The sequence below is a fragment of the Dermatophagoides pteronyssinus genome, unplaced genomic scaffold, assembly GCF_027571235.1.
Source record: "Dermatophagoides pteronyssinus isolate colony J.1.1.1.1 unplaced genomic scaffold, Derpt_VIB-CSIC_2022.12 sq0011, whole genome shotgun sequence".
Classification (NCBI taxonomy): domain Eukaryota; kingdom Metazoa; phylum Arthropoda; class Arachnida; order Sarcoptiformes; family Pyroglyphidae; genus Dermatophagoides; species Dermatophagoides pteronyssinus.
Genome location: NW_027461535.1, coordinates 368,684 through 388,516, shown reverse-complemented (window position 1 = coordinate 388,516; position 19,833 = coordinate 368,684). Strand labels below are relative to the sequence as shown.

Here is a 19,833-nt window from a genome sequence, read left to right as displayed (position 1 = left end):
CCCAAGAGACAATGGTGGTGGAGAGTGTTTACGAGAGAAAAAAAAACATTACATTAAAGCGGTAATCAAAAACTTTCAACATGTGGCTCCAACATTCATTGAAAAAATTGTTACAACAAAAAAAAATCCAAAAATTTACCTTAATGAATTGGTTTTTCGGTGATTTTCTTCGATGATTGATTCACACACACACACACACACACACACACAAAGAAACCACAAAATCTGATAAAATATCGTTGATATAATGAGGATGGCTGAAAATTGAAAACAAAAAAATTTGTCATCACATTTACACATACAAACAGAACGAGAACCCGTCAATCAAATGTCAGATGAACAAACAGAAAACTTTTGTTGATCTTTTAATGATTTTTGAGAAAAAATCCACAAAAATTATTAGCCGGAAATCATTCAGAAAAAAATATCGAAATTCAATCCACACACACACACAACGAAGTGTTAATCTTGAAAAAAAAGAAGAGAAGAAACAAAAAATTCATTCATTCATTTTGCATGTCGATGTTTCCTTTGGTTTTTCGTTCAATATGGATGATGATGAGAATGTCAACCAAACAACTAAAACGATAATGATGATGATTCTGATGAGCTTGTCTTTTTTTCTTATTGCGGGAAGAATCTTTAAACGTTTTTTTCGTTGTTCTACGATATATATCGTCTGTGTTAAAAATAATGATGGTGGTGTCACATCATCTTCTTCATTTATGACAAGAATTATTTATCATTCATAAACATATGATATGGCAATATGGCAATATGGCAATGAATGAATGAATGAATGAATGAATGAATGATGAACCTAGACAAAAATCAATTCCTGTATTTTTCGGTTGTTGATCAACACAGAATCAAATGTGTTGAGGAAAAACAAAGAAATGATATTATCGATGGATCGAACAGATCAAGAATCAAAATTCTGCAAAATTCTGTAATAAAACCTGTATTTATATGTTGCACATTGTCATCGTTGCTGTTGTTGTTGTTGTGACATCATTGTGTACATCATCTGAAATGAACGAAATGTGAATGTGAAAAGAATATCCTTAATTCCAGAATCTACGCGCCATTATTCATTTTTATGATGATGATCACATCATCATAAAAGTGTGCGCGTGCGTGCATCGAAAGAATTCTTATTAAGCTCCACCTTTTTTTTAATTGTCCGTTTTATTTGAATGGTCGTTTCGAATCTTTTTTTGTGTTCGAATTTCCTTGTTTTTTCTGTTGATTGATTTGATTGATTGATGACAAGAAGCGAGTGAAAAAACAAAAATTCTTCTTGGAAAAAAATCAGGCGAAAAAAAAGATTCTGTAATTGATGTTTGATTTATTTGTCTGCGACGATTTTGAAGAAGAAAAACGAAAGAAGAAAAAATCTCTTGTAAATTGATGCTTAATGTTAATAGCAGCAACATTCTTGTGGTACATTTGATGCCAAACAAACAATCAATGATCATGATGAATATGAATATGTGTTGCTTGTTTTTTTTCTTGTTGTTGTTGTTGTTTTTCTCAAACTAAATGAATGTTCTTTTTCGTTCGTTCCTGTTCAAAAAACATCGATTTGTTCACAGATTCGGTAATGATAATTTTCAAAAAAAAATGACAAAATATTGATATTCTCTCATTGACAGAATGAATGGTTGTGGTTTGGTTGTGATGGCGAAACATTCATTTCTCAATTAGAAAAAAATTTGTCAGTTAATGTTTATGTGGATGACGTTTATTTATATTCGTCTTTTCCTTTCCCCCCACCACCATCACATGGTATAATTGGTTTGTGGTTTTCTTCATTATTTTTGAATTTTCTTTTCTTTTTTTAAAAAAACATGTCATCCATTTTCTTTAAACATTTTCCATTAAAAAACATCAGAATTTTTTGTTGACGACGACAACAACATTGTTGACGAAAGGAATCCAATTTTAAACTTTTTTTTTTACATTTCATTTCGTTTTCCCATCTTCAATTTCATGGTGAATGAAATTTTTGTTGTTTTTCAATTTTATTTTTGGCAAACGCTACAAACAAACACGAAAAACAAAAAACAAGCAAGAATAATTTTTTGGTTTTAAAAAAACTTGGTTTTTTTCAGAATTTTCATTTTTAATTACAACTTACTTGTTTTGTTTTCGCCATTAAAATATCATTTTCAAAAATGTTTTTTTGGGGCTAAAAATATCACTGATTTGAAATGAAAAAATTGAAAAAAGGAAAGGAAATCTTCTTTGTCTTCTTTGTTTTGTTGTTGACAAATAAGCGCGGTTTGCTCATGTGAACCTTTCATAAACAACGTTTGTTTACCTTTTTTTCCCCGGTAAAATTGAATCGGTTTTTTACAGAATTTTGATTGTTTTTTTTTGTTTGTTAATTTAGGTTTTACCGCAACGATAATCGTCAAGCAAAAACATCGTTTGCCATTTTATTCATTTCCAAAGTAAGTTCTATTTTAAAATTGAAAAATTCTTCACAATTCTGATGATGTTTGAATTTTTCGTTTTTGTTTTTTTTGAAAAATTTTTTCGTCAATTTAAATTAATGATGAATTTCTCTTCTTGTTTTTGTTTTCCAACAAAACCTCCCACACTTTTTCGAAATGAATGAATGATTTTCTCTCTAACTGCTTTCTAATCTCTATGATATTCTCTGCCTTGATTCTTTTCGGCCTCGTTTTCTCATTCGTTTTCTTTGTTTTTGATTGTGAGAAAACAAAAAAAAACTTGAAAAAAATTTATGCTAAATTAAACACTTTTTTTAACTTAATTTTAACTTTTTTTTTCTTGTTGTTTTTGTTGTGGTTACAAACATCACCATCAAATCAAATGAATAATAAAGATGTTTGAAAGAAATTAGCTAAACCTGCTTAGTTGTTTTTTTTTCATTTGCTTGGAATATAAGAATATTCTTGAAAACAATGCAGAGAAAATTACACAGAATTTTTGGCAGACAGAATCTCGTTTTTTGGGTGATAAAATTGGTAACATTGTGTCATACACACACCATGTCTGAGAATTTTTTCTTTTTCTTGTTTTGTTTGTTTGTTTTCCCCATTCATCAATTTGGAACAAAACAAGCAATGAGCTAAATTCAATTCAATGAAATGGTTATGTGCAATTAAACATTTGTTCAAACGGACAAATTTTCTTGTTTGTTGTTGTTCTGGCTTGTTTTCTTCTTCTTCTTCATTCTTCATATGGCTGAAAATTTTAAAAAATTTCTGATAAAATCAGCAAAAAAAAAAACTTTTGAATGAAGAAAACAAGTGATTCAAATCAACCCCGTACACATCCATCATTTTTTTGATTGCTTTGTTTTTTCTGAATTTATAAACATAGTTGACAATTATCCATCCATATCCAAAAACGTAATTTTCTTGGTTTTTTTTTCATTTCTCAAAAAAACCAAGAATCGAGAATTACGTTTTTTTTTATTAAGAAATTCTTTCAAAAATTATCTTCTTTTAAAACTTGAATTCAATTATCTCATTTTTCTTTTTGGATTTTTCAATTTTTTCGATTTTTTCAGCTGATGATGATGATTATGTTGATGATGAAACCATTAATCATTCAAATTCATTTATGATGTGAAATTTAATTCTTGTGAATTTTCTCTCTCTCTCTCTCTCTCTCTCTCTCTCTCTCTCTCTTTGGTTAGATTCTCTTCGTTTGCTCATCATCATCATCATTTGCTGATGATGATGATTATGAAGCCAAAATAAAAAAAGACAATACAAATTGACTTGACTAATGAATGCAAGGCAAGTGATAAATTTCATTTTTTTTCAAAATTAAAAATGCACAAAAGATAACTTTACAGCAGCAGCAGCAGCAATAATAATGATAAATGATGTTTTCGGGAGTCGAGGCAAGCGAGAAATATGAACGAACGAACGAACGAACGAAAAAAATCAATGAATAAAAAATTTCAAATCGATCAAACTAACAGGGAAAAAAATGACTGATTTTTTTCTGGTTCCATGTTTTTTTTCAGACTAAAGTTGAGGTTTTTTCGTTTCGATTTTCTTCAACCCTTTCCCAGATTTTCTAATTGAAACACACAGAATTTTTTTTTCGGTTATTCCTTGTCACACATTTCCCGAGTCTATATCCAGTTTTGATCGAATGTTTTTTTCTTTTTTGCTTCGATTATGAAGAATTTCAATTTGAAACACACGAAGAGAGAAAGAGAGAGAGAGAGAGAGAGAGAGAGAGAGAGATGCAAAGAAAAAAAATTTAATTAAAAAAAACTAAAGAAACTTTCTTTGAAACATGACATTAATTCATTAATGTTGGCAAAATTCGTTTCGATTTTTGGAAATTATTTTTGGCACAAGGATGATGCAATATCAAAAAAAAATTTGCATAATCTGAATTTCATTGTTTTTCAATAAGGGTTTTTTGTTGTTGTTGTTGTTGTTGTTCATCATCATCAGAACTAAAAAGACAATGTAAATGAGAAAATGTGAAAATAAAAAAAAAAATTTCTAATTAAAAATCAATCATTAAACAGAAGAAAGAAAGAAAACTCTCTCTCTTGGTGTGTGTATATAAAGTGTTGATCTATGATCCATGATCCATGATCATCATTGAAAACAACAACAACAACAACAAAAAGGATCAATCGAAAAGATTGTTGTTGTTGTTGTTGTTGATCATATTCATCATCATCATCATCATAATAGAATCGATTCTGAATTTTGACTTTCAAAGAATCAAGCTTCAAGCATCATTCATTCAAACAACAGCAGAAAAATGAAAAAAAAATTGAATGAAAAAAGACAAAAGACTGTTAGAGAGAGAGAGAGAGAGAGAGAGAGAGGGAAATGCTCCCGACACCCATAGAATAACAGAATCCATTGATGAACAAAAATTATCAAAATGAAAATAAAAAAAAAATGAAAATTAATAATTAAAACTTATCATCAATTGAATCGATGAATCGATTCATTCGAGCGCGAATGAAAAAGTTTTTTTTCCTTTTTTTTTGTTTTTGTTTTTCCTTTTTTTACTTTGTTTTTTTTTTGTGTGTTAACCCTTTGATATTGAACCAATTTTAATTTATCCATTGTTTTTGTCTATGGTACCGGATGATGATGATGATGCTTGAGCAATATTCAAAAAAAAAACAACAAACAATGGATCCCTGGGATCCATCTCGAATGTGTAGAAAAAAACAAATAAACAAACAACGGGATTTTTGGTGATTGCATTTTTCAAATGAAAATTATGAAAAATTTTCATTTCAGTTCATTTCGGTTCGATGGTGATGATGATTATCACCAGAATCTTCTTCTGCTTTCGTTTCGACAAATTTTAGTTATGAAAAACAAAGTGAACAAAATCAAGTTTTCCGTTTGTCTGGTTTGATTGTCTGTTTGTTTGAATCTTTTTTTTTCAATTGAATTTTTTTTATTTGTGAAATCCAGAATTCTGACAATTCATTTTCAATTACATTTTGATAATTGTTTGTTCGGTTTGGTTTGTTTTGAATTTCAAAATCACACACACATTGTCTCTGTAGACAGAGATACACATAGATGCAAAGTATGGATGTACTGATTATTTTCAATTTGATTCAAAATAAAACGGGGCAAAAAATTCATCAAAATTGATGATTTTTTTCTCTCTCTCTCCCCTCGAGTTTCCCACTCTGCCAGTGGTACTTTAGTTTGTTTTTTTTTTTTGTTCTGACTGTTCCAGGATCAAACACATACTCTGGGAGGACTCTCCCCCTCTCTCTTTATCCATTTGACGATGATGTGACGACAAACAATCGTGAAAAAAACAAAAACCAAAACAACAACCAAGTTGAACTGATTGAATAATAATCAAAAAAAAAATTAATTAAATTTTTTTTCTCTCTCCAACTCTCTCTCTCTCTCTCTCTGTTGGGTCGTTTTTTTTTGTTTATTACAATCATATTAAGCTGCGCCAAATCACACACACACACACTGCAGTGTTAAAATTCATTTTTTTTCACAATTCTGGAATGTTTTGATTCGGGATAACAAACAAAATTTTCTATTTTTTTTCTATTTTTACTTTGTAACATTGTTAAAATAGTCGTCAACAACAAAAACATGGCTTAAATTGAATTAAATCATCATGAACAGAAAAAAAAACAACAATCAACAACCCAACAACCATAGAGAGATAAACAAAATCGGTTGGGTTTTTTTGTTTTGTTTCAGGAACCTTTGGGTGACGAAAATTTTTTTTTACAAAGTTTTTCTTTTCTGCTTCACATTAATTTCAAATAAAATCACAAGCAAAGAATCATTATCATTACAACAACGACGACGAAAAGCTAATTCTAATTAAAAATCCGAAATTAACAAATTTTCATTTTCATGTAATTTTTCGTTTCGTTTTCGTTTCTCATTATCATCATCATGTTTCTTCCACTGAATTTTCTTTTTCGTCTTTAATATCAGTTTTTTTTATTTCAGTTTTTTTAGTTTCATTTCATTTTGTCGAGAGAAAAAAAAATGATGATGAAGAAACGAGAAAAAAGCAAGAAGCAAAAATTCATCACCCAAAAGTTATTTGCTCTCGCACACACACACACACACGATTTAATTAGATTTTATTGCATTTTGCATCCAGTTTTCGTAATTCTAGGCCCTGCTGATGCTTTTTGGTTGCACGTTGTTCGTGTTGTTGATGAATTTTCGGGTTTTCAAATGAAAAATTTTTTCGCACTTCGATGATGTCTTTATTCATTAGTTTAATTATTCCATTGATGGATCTTCTGCTTCCTTGCTTATCATCATCTGGATATAAACGTGTTAAGTTTTTAACTTCGCTTGCCAGACCATCGATAATGATTAATTTGTTTTTAATCAGATGATAAGATAAGGATAATTATCGTAAAAATTTGAATTTAATTTTTCGCGCCAATTTCTTAATTTGAAAATCCGACGCACATGCGCGTAATCATTTCTTTAATCTGGTCTTTTTTTCCCGGAAAAACCCGATGAAAATTATAAAAAAGGGTTTTTTCTAAAAAAAATTAGTTAATTTGAATTCGGTCGATTCGGTTTTCCAGTTTTTCAGTTTTCACATTTTCACAATTCACATAAAAGTTAATTTAAATGCAAATTTTCATTTCATTTTTTTTTTGTTTTTTGTTTCATACACGCACCACACGGTCCAAAGAAAAAAAATTTGGTGATCCATTTCATCATCAGCAGCAGCAACAGCAGCAGATGATGAATTCATTTTAATTTTAATTCAAAAATTCATATTTTTGTTTCACTCATTCACTTTCATCATCATCTCTATTTCGATCCATAATCAAGTCATATGCACACACACGCTATCACCATCCATCTCAATATTCATCCATCCAACCAACCAACCGACCGACCAAAGTTATGAAATTCACAACTTTTCAAACTCAAACTAAAATTTAAATTTTTTTTTCTCATTTCCCCCTTTTCTCTCAAAGTTAGTCTCCTGAAATTTGCCAGTAAAGCTGAAAATTTTTGCCGTTTTATAATGAATTTTTCCTTTTTTTTTGCACTGATTACGTATCATTACATATATCCATCATCTTAATCATCCTTATTATCATTTTGGTTAAAGTAATTATCATTTTATAATGGTTTGATTAGTGGAAAAGTAAGGATAGTGACTAAAAATGATCCTTTATTCAAAATTTGCAAATTGCAAATTTTTCTCCCCCGGTAGTTTTGGCGTGTTAAATTTCTCTCGTTGCATATTAATAATTTTGTAATTTTTATAATCATCATCATCAGCAACCAGAATCCAGGATCCAGAATCAACCAGAATCATGAATCATAAGATTCATCATTTTTTTGTTTTTTTCATTGATTATTAAGAAAATCAACCGGAACGATTCCGAAAGCAAGCCGAATCCAGAATCCAGAATCCAGAATGATGATGAATATTGAATATTCAGGATTTTCTCATTAGTTTCATTATTATTATTATGATTTGTCAATGAAAAGGCGTCATTCATTCAGTTTATTTCACTGGTTGTTTGTTTCAACCAACCAACCAACCAATTCTTATCATTTTCATTTTGAAAATGATTTTTTTTCCATTTTCATTTTCCCCAATAATATCATCAAGGCTCCAATGGTAATTTTCTTATTTAATTTTGTTTCGTTTTTTCACACACACACACACACACACACAGCAGCAGCCCTTAATGAAAATGACGCCATAATGATGATGCCATTTCCCATTTCATTTTCATTTTCGCTTTACTAATTAACAAATTTTTCTCGCTTTTTTATCATCCATCCATCCATCCATATCTATTTTATTAGTCTTAAAAAACAAAAAAACAAAATGAAAATTTTGACTTTTTTCTCGCTCGCTTCTTACATATATACCCACTGTATTCTTGGGATGCTTTAATTTTTTCGTTTTTCATTTCTCGTTTTTCCTGTGACAATTTTTAATTAGTTTTTTCTCTTCGTTCGTTCGTTCATCATCTTTTCTGCATTTTTTTTTGTTGTTATGAATTTTCATCTTAATTTCATTTCATTCAAGATAATAATAAGCAGCAGATGATTCTCTTGTGCTTAATATGACGAAAATTTTGTTTGTTTTTTTCAATCCATTTTCGTTCGCTTTTCGCTTTTTGTTTGTTTATGGAGAAAAAATTGAATAATTTTTTTTTTTTGACTTTTTATTTTCTTTTCTCTCATGAATGAAAGCATCCATGATTCATATTTGTCACTTTTTTCATTCGTTTTTTGGTTGTTTGAATAATTTCATCATTACACAAGGCTAACTTTCTTTTCTGGGATACATTCCTGGATCACTTTGTTGACTTGCTTGGCTGAGTTTATCTTTTTCTTTTCTTTCAAGTTTCTTAATGTTTGTGCCAGTTGTGTGTTGCTGTGTAGTAATTACGTAAAACGTTTGCGTCAGAAAAAAAATAAAAAAAATAAACTAAAACTTACTTTACTTTACTTTTTTTTGTTAGTTCAGTTTTTCTGAAAATGCTTTTAGCCATCATCATTTTCATTATTACTTGACTTGACTTGTCAACAAACATCGTTGAACAATTTTTCTATTTTTTTTTCTTCGTTTTTACAAAATTAATGTTTTGTGTGTGTGTTGATTAAAATGTAAATTAGTGTTTGGATTCTCCTAATTTTAGTTCTTGATTCAAGTCATTGTTTTATTTTATTTTCCAGAAAAAAGTACTTTTTTTTTTGTTACTTTTAATGAAGAAAATTAAGATGTTTGAAATGATGAATGTCACCGGGTTATTTTTTTTGGTTGAGAAATTCATTTTTTTTTGATTCAAAATGACTGATCTTTTGTTTTTTAAGTTTCATTTTTTTGGAATTTTCTTCTGGTGTTTGGAAATGCAAATTAGCAGAATTTTTTCTTTTTTTTTCAATCATAATTAATCATTCGTTATCTTATTTTGGTTAAATGCATGGATGATGATTATGTTATCAAACAGAAAAAATAAACAAAGAATGAAAATTTTTCCAGATTAAATTTTCCTTTTTCCTTTTTTCAAAAAAAAAATCAATTCAACAAGTCTAGATCGCAAGAAACCAAACCAAACCTAATCAAATTCAAAGATTGATTTTTTTTGATGATGGCAAAAAAATTAAACTTCCTGGTGACAGTTTGTGTATAAACGATTCTTATGTTTGAACGAATTAAGAAACCAAAAATTAAAGAAATTAGCCATAAAATGTCCTGTTTCTTATTTCTGGTTCGTTTGATAAAAGTTGATAAAAAAAAGAAGCTAAAAAAAGTTTCATTTATTTTCGCCATTCATTTCATTCAACAAATTTTGCGGTTTTTTTCTGTTTTCCAACATATATTCTTTACATTTTACTTTTCGAAAAAAGTTTTTTCCTTTCACTGCTGCTGCTGCTAAGTGTCTGAAAAACAGAAAAAAAACAAGATTCTTTTTCTGTGTGGTGGATGCACATTTCAAGTTTTCCTCATCATCATCATCATCATCTTGTGTTTTGAATATTCTGCCTACATATTAAAAGTTACAAAGTTTATCGTCTTTGTTGTCGTATGTTGTTGGGTATTTCAAATTTTTCACCAGTTTTTGTTGTTTGTCGGATGCTTGAATAAAAAATACTTGAATGAATAAAAAACTTTTACACGCTCGTGTAGTTAACATAAGTGGCCATAAGAATCATTATCATCATCAGTGTTTGTAAGCCAGATTCTTGTTTTTTGTTTTGCATTTAAAAATCATGATTGACGGGGTCAGCTGAAAAAAAACAAGAATTTTCTTCTTCTTTCCCTGATTCTAAATATATAAATTATCCATAATGAATTCAGGATTCTGTGAATTTCATTTTCAATTCTAGAAATTTTCAAAATCATCGATCCATCGTCGCTATGTCGTCGCTTGCTTTAGATTTTTTTCGTTGTTTTTTTCATATTTGAAATTGAAAAGTTTTTTCTATTGCCTCCATTGTCCATTTCAACCCCAAAACAGCTTCTTGAATGTTTCGGATTCAAATTCATCGGATGATGATAAATTAATTATATGGCCATTCTTCTGTTTGTTTTGTTTTGCTTTGTTTTTTCGTAAAAACAAAAACAATTTATTGATGCAAACAAACAAACAAACGAAAAGTCAATGCGATATGTGTGTGTGTGTGTGACAACTGGCAATTATCAACTGGAAAAAGTTTCATTTTTTTTTGTTTGTTTCATTTCATTGTCAAAAATGAAACTTTTTTTTTCTTCAGCTTCTGTCAAAATAGAAAACAGGAAAAAAAATTTTGAAATGATAAAAAAAAATCATAAATCTAGAATTTTTTTTTAACACTTTCCTCTCTCACTCACTAAATCATCATCAAACAAAACACACAGCTGATAATTATTTACGCGCTTTTGATTCTTCCATTTAGCATCCTTTTTTTTTTGTTTGAAAAAAGCCGTAAACTTTTCATTCATTCATTTCATTCATTTTTGACCATTAGGATCCATTTGTTTATTCAAATCATTTGTACATTTTCTCTCTCTGTGACTGTGTTTTTGCTTTTTCCGGTTTCAATTGTAATTAATCATATTTTCTCTCGCTAACCCTTTATGGTTAGTTAGTTAGTTTGTTTGTAAAAAATAAAAATCGTTTAAATTCATTTCTGGAAAATTTTTCCATCAACCATATATACCGGAAACATTGCTCGGACATTGTTTTGTGTTGAAAATTGATGCTTTTTTTCAAAAAAAAAAAAAAAAAACATTTCTTGTTTTCAGTACCAAAAGGAGTTATCTTTGGTTATTCTGGTTTTCATTTTCATTTTTCTGGTTTGAATTCCCATTTGAAAATGACAAATGTAAATGAGAGAACCAAGAGAAAGATAACACACACACACAGGAGAAAAACAAAGAGTTAATGTTTGAAAATTTTTTTTGGTGAAATATGGGGGGAAGAGAATGGAGCGGAGGGGGATATCAAATTCAAGAAAAAAATGTGTCGCCCAATCACCCCCTCTTCTCCCCCCCCAAAACATCAATTTTTTTTCCATCGAAAAAAAAGAAAAATCTCTCTTTCTTTGAATTCAATTCAAATTTGAATTGAAATGAATTTCAGTTTTTTTATCATTTTAGTTCTGGGAGTAGAAAAAAATAACACTACACGACCACAATGACAACGAAAACGAAAAAAAAATTGTTTAATTAAATTTATGTAAATTAAGATTAATTTTCTTTTCAACAGACATTCAGTCAGTCAGTCAGCCAGCCATTCGGCTTTTTTCCAATGATTCTACCTAGAAAAAGTGAATGAAAATGAAAATGAAAAAAAAAATTTGAATTTCACTGTTTGAAATAATGTAAATTCCCTGTGTTTTTTTTTTTGAATTTTTTTGCATTCGAGAATCGCTCTCTCTCTCTCTCTCTCTCTCTCTCTCTCTCTCTCTCTCTCTCTTTGGGTTTCGATTTCAAGTCATCATCATCATCATTTTCAATTTTCTTTTTCTTCAGTTTTTAATTTCAATTCTAGTCAAAAGAATCGATGGATGAGAACGTTTCGTTGTGTGGATGACAAAAACGAAAATTCCCTGCCGGTTTTTTTTCCATTACAGCATCACTGTGTTATTTGGAATGAATTTTTTTTTCATTCAAAACCATAGAAGCAACCAAAAAAATATGACCTAAATATTTTTCCATTTGAACCAATTTTCAAGAATTTTCATGTTTTTTTTTTTGGTTTCTTTGCAACTGTAAAATGTAAAAAAAAGTAAAAGTGAAAAATTCTCGCTAAATTCACATCAGAATCACACTTTGCTAAAGTTTTTTTTCATTTGGGCCCGTTTTTGGAGTTAATTTTCCACCACCACCACCACCATCAAATGATGATGATCACAGTGATGATAATAAATTTGCATAAATTTTCTCGAGGCTTTTACAATTTTCTTTAGTTTTTTTTTTCATTTCATTTTTTGTTTTTTTTCATTAATTCATTTTGCTGAATTTTTCGTTCGTTCGTCAACGAACGAATCAAGAATCAAGAATCATCAATGTCATGTCATTCTCTGAAACAAGAATATTCTGGAACAACTACAGCGGATAATAATGATGATGATGAACGAAGACGAATCATCAAACTAGCAAAAAAAAAAAAATCATGTGCACGCTATTAAAATACATATTACAACAGGCAGCCGCAGCAGTACTCGAGGGTAAGTCGATATTCAAGTCAAAAAACGAAATTTTTGTTAATTTTTTTTCGCCATCTCCATCTCTCCATCATCTCCCATCTCCGTATCTATCTCTCTCTCTCCCTCTCGGCTGCCGAAATTTTCATTTTCGTCAAAAAAAAATCCAAAAATATAAAATACACTGGGTTTGTGTTTGCAGTTTGTGTTTGTGTTTGTGCAGTGTTTGTGGATACAGTCATTTTCATTAACATTAAAATTTCAAGCTTAATTAGAATAATCGTTTTTAATTACGAAAAACGAGAAACGAAAAACGAGAAATGAAATGAACGAAAAAAAATGTAAAAAAAAGTGAAGAGAGAAAACTTCACTTTCGCAAACATAGATATAATTTATGCAAAAAAAAAAAATTATTGTAGAATTCATTATTTTCCCCACCATCGCCACCACCATTCCCTTCTCTCTTGCTCTGGATGGAACCCGAGGTGGTGGTGGTGGGGCAGGTAATCATCATCATTTTCATTGAAAATGATGATGACTTGATGATGTAAAAAAGTGTGATAGACTTGAATTTTTCTGTTCTGTTTTTCGATAAAGTGTTTCAAATTTAATTTTTTCTTCTCTCTCTCCCACTCTCTCTCCCATTCTGGATTCTTTTCTTTCTTTCCTTTTTTTTCGTTTGCTAAATTTCGCTTCACTTAATTTTCTAATACCAAAAAAAAATGACAAATTTGAATTGAAAAAATGAATCATTTTTTTCGTCATTGCAATTATACCTTGTGGTGGTAAATGAATGAACGAAATTCATCAAAAGGTTTCAAATTTCCATTGATTGAAAATGAATGAAATGAAAAAAATGAACTAAAAACTTTTTCATTCATTTTTTGATTGTTTTTGTTCATTGAAATGAAATGTTTGTCAATGTCAATGTTGATGATGATGATAGACGCAATTCATGCATAACACTTTGATACACACCATAATAATCATCATTTGAGAATCAATGTTTTCTGTGGTTTTGTAGTTTTGGTTTTTCAGTTTGGTTTTTTTTTTGTTTTTCAATTTCAATGTTACCAAACTGATAACATTCGGTTATCAATTACCGACGGTGAAATTTTCCGTATGAAAAAATCGTTTTTTTTTCGCTGGTTTCAAGACTGATTCACCACCACCAGCCCCACCATACACTCGCACAGTGATTAACCGATTGTCAATTTGAAATTCTTTCATTTCGTCCAAAAACCGGGAAAGAAATTAGAAACAAGAAAAAATTTCCGAAAAACGAGAGACAGGAAATTTTTTCGTTCGTCGATTGTAATTAACATGTTTTTTCTGTTTCTCTCGTATTTCGATTTGATTATTTTGAATTTTACCAAAGAAAAAAAACGAAAAAGCGAAAAAACGAAAAGAAATTCTTTGAATTCAATTTTCCAATCCATATTCGGCTGCTGCTGCTGCTGCTTATCTCTGTTGGCCTGTCTCCTGTCTTGTAATCATCACGACGGTGATGATGTTTTTTTTCACATTACCCTTAACCCTCAATCACCATCATCATCATCATCATTGTAATTTTAATTAATAAACAATTTTAATTATAGAAATTAATTAGAAATTTTGTTGTTGTTGTTGTTGTTTTCCATTTTTTCCCATTTCAATAATGATGATGATGATCGAACAATAATCGTCATAATAATGATGATAACAACAACAACAACAGAATAAAGGAACGAACGAAGGAAAAAAATGAAAATTGATTGAATGGAATGATGATGATGATGATGATGGATCCCGAGGACCATGGGCTTATCTTGGTGGTGGTGGTGTTTTGGTGGTGTTAAAAGATGGCTTTTTTCCTCATCATCATCATTATTATAATGTGTTTTTGTTTGGTTGTTTTGTTCATTGTTTTCCGGTTATTATCATCATTATCCATTAATTTGTTGTTGTTGTTGTTGTTGTTAATGTTGTTTATTTGTTAATTGAAAAATTTAACTTAATGACAATTAACAACAACAACGATAAAAGCAACAGAATTATTATTTTTTACCCATTGTAAATTCATTCATTCATTCGATTTTTTTACATAATTTTATTTCGATTTTTTTTCAATAATCATCATCATTGTCGATGAAAACTAGTGGTGGTGGGAAAAAAACAGGGAATTTTTATCTTCTTTTCTCTCCTAGTCTGATTCTTTTTCTTCTTGTTCAAATGAATAACAGCAAAAATATGATTCACCAAGTGAACAATGTGGTCGAGAGAGAGGGTTAAAATAAACGAAAATTCGTTTTCTCTCTACAAATTCTCTGTGTGTGTAAATGGTGGTTTATAAATGTAAATAAAATTAATTTTTTTCCATTCATTCATTCGTTTTTCGTTGGTTATAAGAGAAAAGAATATAGCTTCAAGACATATTGTTGTTGTTGTTGTTCATTTTATAACCCGGGAACTGCATTGTAAATATATTCTTCTGGTAGTTTGAAACTTTATATATTTTAATTTTCGGGTTAACATCGTTCGCTCTAGTCCTAGGGACCACCACTACACTGCCACATCCATAAATAAAAGTATTTTTCCGTCGGGAATGAACTAGAAAAAAAGCGAAAACTTTTATTATTATTATTATTATCATTTTATTAATTTAGCATCTTTCGAGAGAGAGAGAGAGAGAGAGAGAGAGAATAACGAAAGTAAAAAGCTTAAACAAATAATTAATATTAAAATTTTTAATTATCAAAAAAAAAAAAAAATCGTCGTTGGTTTAGGTGCCATCGGCATTCCGTTCACATCGACAACTTTAACATCATTCGAGACTTATTATCATCAGTTGAAAATGGTGGTGGTGGTGGTGGTGCGACTGTGTGTGTGTCGGTGTGAAACCGATTCCTTCCTGCAGTGTAGTAGTAGATTGGTAGGAATTGCCAAGTGGTTAATGTCATCAACTTTTTCTTCTTTTTTTTGGCCAAAATTACCAGAAACACTTTTAATTTTGTTTGCTCAAATTGGGAATTTCAATTTGAAAAAAACAAACGTTATGTAAATGATGAAACAGAGAAAAACATTGGGCGAGAAAACATGGGAGAAAAATTTCAATGATAATGATTTCTGACTCACACTTTACATTTCTTTTCCAGTTTTTTTTTAAAAAAAAACATAACATCTCCATATAATAATTTTCTCTACACCGCACAACATCGGAAATCTTTTTTTCTTTTCTTTTTCACTTTTCTCTGATTGTCGATAATCATACACCGGTATCCAAGATTCCATCGGTATCCAAGGCAGGACAAAATCAAATTGGAAATTGAAATGAAATTAGTTATACTCTCTCTCTCGCGCTCGCAATGATGGCCTGTTGTTGTTTGTTGACATAAATCATTTTTATTTCAACAACAACCGGAATCAAGGTAATATCGCACGCACACCAAAGATCACAAGATTTTTGTTTGTAAAAATTTTTGATTATTTGATTTGTAAATCATCATTATAATTAATGTTTTGATCAAGAAAAGACATTCAATTTTTTTTTAATATTAAAAAAACCAAAATAACAAAACTGAAATGATGAACTATGAAATATCAAAACCATTCATGTTTTCCGTGAAAAAATGGTCACTTATAATATTATGTTCATTGAATATAATCCTGATGATTATATATGCATCATTATCAAATCTATTAGCAAATCGTTATCTATATGATTATGAAATTGATCGTGATTATCGTATTGACGAGGTTAAGGTAAGTTTTTTTTGATTGATTTTTGATTGATTATTTCTAACATTTTTGGTCATTGATTTTAGATGACTGTCATTATAATATTATTAATGATATCAATATTTTCAATATCATTTTCAATATTGGGTATTGTTGGTGCTGTACGTGAAAGTTTTACCATAACATTTGTATTCACTATATTGGCTGTTATAAATTTTGCTGCAACATTGGGTAATTCCATTAAACGTCCATATTATATTCCATGTGCAATTTGGGCTATGTTGATGATCATATCGGCTATATTTTTAACACGTGACCTGCACCTGTGTAATCAACGAAAACGTAATCGTATCTATCAGAATTGAATTCAGGGAAACAATTTTTTACAAAACTTTCATCAATCAAAATCAAAATCAATTTTCTTTTTATTTATTTCATTTTCAAATTTTATAAATTAATAATAATCTTTTGCACCAAAAAAAAACAGAATATTTTTTACTTTGAAAACATATAAAAATCATTTTCTCTCTAAACATTGCTATTGGAATTTTTTTTTTGTGAAAAAGTCGGAAGAATCAGTTTTTTTTTGTTGAATCGAGATTAAAGGTAGAACTTGGTTGTTGTCTCTCTGTATTTGAAGAGTGACCATCATCATCTGATCATCATAGATTGCGAACCGGATTAAACAACAATATGTTCTGTGAATTCCAATAAATATCCGAACAACGATATACTAATGACCAGATGTATGGAATGAAAAAATCCTCTAAATTTTCCAAATGACAAAAAAAATTACATCAGATGAATGTTGTTGTAAAAAAAAAGATACAAACCAGGTGAATCATCCTCTACATAACGAAACATTAATTCGGGAAATTTTTTCATCTTTTCTTTTGGCCAATTTAATGATGCCTGTTTGATTAGTTCGAATATTTCCTCTACTGATAATTGTCGATCTGTTTGTTGAACTGAATCAATTCGTTGTGAAAAATATGTTAATATTGTATCAATATTGCCAATAATATCCTGAAATAATGGCTGATTTAGGAATGGTTCGAATTTTTTTCGATTATATAATAATGTATAGATAAGATTTGGATTGGCAATCATATTTTTTGTCAATGATGCATTAATAATTTCAAGTATGGTACGTAAAACTTCTTCAAACAATGTTATATCTTTAAGATCATCGATCAACGATGATGATGATTGTTCACCGGTATCACCCTCTGATTTGGTTATTGTAGTTGTCGATGTTGTTGTTGTGTTTTCACCGCCACCGCTATTGCTACTAATTTGATGATGATTACCATCGATACCATTTTGCATTTTCAATTGTTGTTGTTGAAGTTTAAAATATTTTTTCGATATCTTTTCAAACAAAGCAATCATTTTTTGACAAACAAAATTATGTAAATGTTTAAAATGATTTGACATGTTTGCTAATGTTGCACATAGATTTGTATGAAGAAAACGATCCTATTCCAAACAAAAAATTCATCATTTGAATAAAAATCAATCAACAAAATCATCAACAAATAATAATTACCCGATTACGAGACATATTAAAATGTATGGTACGAACAATAATCAAAATGATTAGGCCACCTAATGAAATTTCTGTTAAATTTCGTTCCGTATACCAGGTTATATTTCGAATAGTCTAAATATGAGACAAAAATTAATAAATTTTCATTCAAACAAATCCGAAAAAAAAACTTACAATATCATGAATAATTGAATTATATAAATTATCTTCACTTAAAACCAATAAAATAATTAATGACATATAAATATGATGTGAATTACGATCAGGTGAATTATAAAGTATACGTAATACAGGTATTAAAAATTGATCTAAATCCGTTGTACGACTTAATACAAATGTTTTAAAATGACCATTTTGATGTAATAACATATATAATAATAATGTTGTTTGATCATCATTTAATGTTTGACAAAGTGTTCGATATAATTTACCAAAATCTATTTTAAAACCGGTAATATTTTGTTCATTTGTTGTCACTGTTGTTGTTGTTGATGACGATTGAAGTTCAATACTTGAATCACAACATTGAAATAATGCTTCACGATATGGATTAATATCTTTTGTACAATGATTAGTTAATACTAATAATAATAATAATGATTCACGTGCTAATATTGCTTCTTTAATCAGATCTTCATCAGTTTTTTTACCACCATAACCTAATGTTAATGCATTCCATAATCCATTAGCCAGTCCGAATATAATACTACCAGTGGGCGGAATTGGTGCAGGTAATTGTTGAATAAAATTTTGTAATAATGTTTTTGTCAACAATAAGGCATGTATTGAACATTTTCGTTGCATCACAATAGTATAAATGACTGATTTCATTGATGGTCGTGATAAAAACATTTGAACAGATAATAATACCAGAAAATTTTTACATGATTCAACATGAAGATTATAATTCATATCACTAAATGATAAAAAATCGTTGGAATTAATTCTTTTCAATCATTAAGTTAACAAACACTACTTACTCAAGTTTAAGATCAACAAGAATTTCTATTAAGGCATTGATTAGATGTTCAATCATTATTGTACCATTATTATTTTCATCTTGTTGTTGTTGATTTTCCACTTTAACATTAGTGTTGGTGGTCATTCCATTCAATGAATGATTAAGTTTACATTGTTTAATCACATTTTCTTCCGTATATGTTTCAATCATATATTTAAACATATTTCTCATTATAAATGATAGATTATATGCATGCCAAATGACAATATTATTGCTTTTAGAATGGAATTCAATTAATAATTTTAAAAAGAAACAAAACAAAAAACTTACTTAACATTATTATTTTTTTGTGAATTCTTTTTAAGAATATCAACTTTTTGTATGAAAACCTGTATAATTGAACCAAGATTCTGTGATGTTTGATTATTATCCAACCATTTTGATATTAATGGAATAACATTTTCATTCATAAAATTACTATCCGAACTGTATTTTAATTAAAAAAGAACAATCAACAAAACAACATACCGGTTACAAAACATGACATTCACCAACAAACAAAAAAGAAAATACTCACCAAATAGCATCTAAATTGGTAAATGCAAATGAAAGAAATTCATTCCAAAATTTCGTATCATTTGGATTAATATGTTCATTCGATATTAATCTATTAATATAATCATTTTGTTTGATTGTTTTCAATGAACTTAGATTCGTACCCATCTTTTTCTTCTACGGTTTTTGTTTTCCAAACAAACAAAAAAAAAAAACACAATTTGTTTATCGATTAATGAGACTATACCTGGAATTTTTTGTTTCGCTTCAAAAAAATAAAAAAACACAGCAAATTCTTTTACATATTTCCGTTTACATCGGGTAAATAAAGATGATGTCACGATTAGATTTGTTGTTGTGTTGTTGTTGTGATGTGGTGCTTTTCTCTCTCTCTTGTTTTC

The 19,833-nt window shown here is 29.1% G+C and overlaps 2 protein-coding genes and 2 long non-coding RNA genes across 4 annotated transcripts in view; 1 reads left to right on the top strand and 3 right to left on the bottom strand.

Annotated features, from left to right (window-relative positions):
* Positions 1 to 2,370, bottom strand: part of LOC142645417 (uncharacterized) — a 52,619-nt gene extending 50,249 nt beyond the window's left edge. Inside the window, exons 1-2 of the long non-coding RNA XR_012846552.1 lie at positions 2,141 to 2,370; positions 140 to 2,040 (exon numbers count right to left, since the gene is read on the bottom strand). This is a non-coding gene — a long non-coding RNA (uncharacterized LOC142645417). The remainder of the gene's footprint in view (positions 1 to 139; positions 2,041 to 2,140) is intronic.
* A 34-nt stretch (positions 2,371 to 2,404) lies between these two features.
* LOC113788491 (uncharacterized) lies at positions 2,405 to 16,900 on the top strand. Its single transcript, XM_075821576.1, has 4 exons — positions 2,405 to 2,456; positions 12,498 to 12,674; positions 15,914 to 16,391; positions 16,454 to 16,900. Exons 3-4 carry the CDS (start codon positions 16,212 to 16,214, stop codon positions 16,730 to 16,732), a joined length of 459 nt encoding a protein of 152 aa, XP_075677691.1. The 5' UTR covers positions 2,405 to 2,456; positions 12,498 to 12,674; positions 15,914 to 16,211; the 3' UTR covers positions 16,733 to 16,900.
* On the bottom strand, positions 14,980 to 15,603 carry LOC142645418 (uncharacterized). The gene is made up of 2 exons (XR_012846554.1): positions 15,465 to 15,603; positions 14,980 to 15,239 (listed from the first exon to the last, which is right to left on the bottom strand). It is a non-coding gene; the product is annotated as an uncharacterized LOC142645418 (long non-coding RNA).
* Positions 16,775 to 19,813, bottom strand: LOC113788492 (dymeclin). Its single transcript, XM_027337947.2, has 7 exons — positions 19,455 to 19,813; positions 19,208 to 19,363; positions 18,897 to 19,151; positions 18,091 to 18,832; positions 17,917 to 18,030; positions 17,201 to 17,846; positions 16,775 to 17,133 (listed from the first exon to the last, which is right to left on the bottom strand). The coding sequence occupies exons 1-7, from the start codon at positions 19,598 to 19,600 to the stop codon at positions 17,030 to 17,032; spliced, it is 2,163 nt and encodes a 720-aa protein (XP_027193748.2). The 5' UTR covers positions 19,601 to 19,813; the 3' UTR covers positions 16,775 to 17,029.
* Between the last annotated feature and the right edge of the window lie 20 nt (positions 19,814 to 19,833).

Coding starts and splice junctions, on each gene's coding strand:
- LOC113788491 (XM_075821576.1), top strand. CDS start 16,212: ATGATGAACTATGAAATATCAAAACCATTCATGTTTTCCGTGAAAAAA. Junction 16,392..16,453: donor ATCGTATTGACGAGGTTAAG/GTAAGTTTTTTT, acceptor CATTGATTTTAG/ATGACTGTCATTATAATATT.
- LOC113788492 (XM_027337947.2), bottom strand. CDS start 19,600: ATGGGTACGAATCTAAGTTCATTGAAAACAATCAAACAAAATGATTAT. Junction 19,364..19,454: donor ACCAATTTAGATGCTATTTG/GTGAGTATTTTC, acceptor ATTAAAATACAG/TTCGGATAGTAATTTTATGA. Junction 17,134..17,200: donor TGTAGAGGATGATTCACCTG/GTTTGTATCTTT, acceptor TGGAAAATTTAG/AGGATTTTTTCATTCCATAC.